Source organism: Apis dorsata, unplaced genomic scaffold (genome assembly GCF_000469605.1).
Source record: "Apis dorsata unplaced genomic scaffold, Apis dorsata 1.3 scaffold_147, whole genome shotgun sequence".
Classification (NCBI taxonomy): domain Eukaryota; kingdom Metazoa; phylum Arthropoda; class Insecta; order Hymenoptera; family Apidae; genus Apis; species Apis dorsata.
Genome location: NW_006263438.1, coordinates 2,596 through 4,507, shown reverse-complemented (window position 1 = coordinate 4,507; position 1,912 = coordinate 2,596). Strand labels below are relative to the sequence as shown.

Sequence of the window (1,912 nt, the reverse complement as noted above, 5' to 3'; positions counted from 1 at the left end):
ATATATATATAAAATTTTGTTCGTTGTTATCGACCTGAAAATACTACATTTAACAGAGAGAAAGAGAAATATATATAAATACTTGGCCTATTATTTCGTATAATTTCGATTTTCAAGGTCACACCAAGATCATTCTCTTAATAATAATCACGAAATAAGAAGAAGAAGAAGAAGAGAGATCAGAAGATTTTGAAATGACCTTGAAAATCATTTAAAAAAAAAAAAAAAAAAATCGACGCTTGGATTTGCGATCGCATTGCGCTCAAGAATCGAAAGACAGAAAAAGATCCAAGGATCATCGATCGAAAGGGATCGAAAGTCTCTCGATCCGATCAACGAAATGAATCGCAAATCACAAAACAAGAGAGCACATTTAACGCGAAAACGATGTATCGATCGAGAACGATATCGTAAATTCGCATAAATTCGATCGTGAACAGAATTATTATTTCAAACCTTCGAGTTTTGGTTTCCAAAAGAATAACACCATAGCTTGTGTACGTGGCAACGAAACGCTGTACAAGGCCACCGTGAAAAAAAGAAAGAAAAAAAAAAGAACGCAGGTACATTTGATACATAGATATACGAAATACGAGCGTACTGGTTGCTCCACCGAGCATTTCGACCGATCGACGAGATGGAAGAACAGTATATATATATATATAGTCAGCGAGCGAGAGCCAGTCGAGGGTTTGGAACACGGCCAGTCAGTCACTTCCTGAACACACCACCGGATGCCTTGAGGAGCCACTCACCTGCAGCCCTGTTACAAGCCTCCTTGGTCTCGTTCAGCTGTTGCCTGTCGCTCGTAATCGCCGTGCTGGCCTTGCACTCGAGCGCCTTCAGAGCGACATCTCGATCGTGATTGGTCAACGAGAACGCGTTGGCGCCACTGTTCCTCGACGCGTCGAGAACGTCTCCAGGCCGTTCCACGATTGGCAACCCTCGCCCCGAGTCCGCCATCGAGCCGCGCTGCTGCTGCTGCTGTTGCTGCTGCTGTTGCTGTTGCTGTTCCTGGAGTAAGCAGGCGCTCGACAACAGGTCCCACTGTCGCAGCTTCTCCCGATCGAGCTCGAACGCCGCGGACGCGGAGATCGAGCGAACCGAGGGAAGGTTGCCTTCCTCTAAAAAATGATCTCTATCCTCGGTGATCGCAGTAGTGTTCGTGGTTGCGGTTGTAGTGGTAGTGGTTGCGTCGATGGTGGTCGCCTTGCGATAGGCCTCGTTCTGCGCGTCCCAAACATAACCCCCCGCGTGAATCCGTTCCATCGACAGGCTCTCGTACGTCAGATCGTCGACCATCTCCTCCTCCTCCTCCTCCTCTTCCCTATCTTCCTCTCGCTGCCCCTTATCTCCCCCTCTCCGTTTCATCACTCGAGGCCTGTCCTCCAGAGGGCAGAAGTTATCCCTTCCTCTCGAGAGAATCACGCTGTCGTTCACGTAGGTGGCGCCACGAGTGATCTTGTTCCTCGCTCCTCCTCCTTTCGAGTCCGAATTTGGCGTCACGGTTGGCTGCTGTCTGGGAGCTTGGTTGTCCAGATTGTCCAACGATCTGGCGTTTCGCAAACTCACTCTTCGAAGGCTCTCCCTCCAGAGGAAATCCTGTTCCCAAGGATCGTCCGCGTTGAAGTTGCTCGTCGAGGAGGAGACTTGGTGACGATTGACGGTCATTTCATTATTATTATTATTGCTCGCGTTCAGAGGAGGTTGCTCGAGCTGGGTCGGTTGAACGGCGGCCACCGCGCGGTTGCTTCTGTTCCGCTGCTCGACCAAGTTCTGAAGTCCGACGTCGTCCAAGAGGCCCTCCAACGATCTCGATCTTCTGTGAGACGTCGTCTGCGACGCGTCCAACGCCTCTCGATTACTCGTGTGCTGCCCGTTCGACTTGTCCCGCAACCCGTGCGGGTACAGG

General features: G+C 50.0%; 1 protein-coding gene across 5 annotated transcripts in view; it reads right to left on the bottom strand.

Moving 5' to 3' along the window:
- The window catches only part of LOC102677612, a 55,048-nt gene extending 53,356 nt beyond the window's left edge, over positions 1–1,692 (bottom strand). For all 5 annotated transcript variants that reach the window (XR_004150085.1, XR_004150084.1, XM_031509387.1 and 2 more), the window contains exon 1: positions 756–1,692. Coding sequence is in view for 3 of the 5 variants with exons in the window: in XM_031509387.1 (XP_031365247.1) it covers positions 756–1,671 (916 nt within the window). In the remaining 2 variants the exon portion in view is untranslated. The remainder of the gene's footprint in view (positions 1–755) is intronic.
- Between the last annotated feature and the right edge of the window lie 220 nt (positions 1,693–1,912).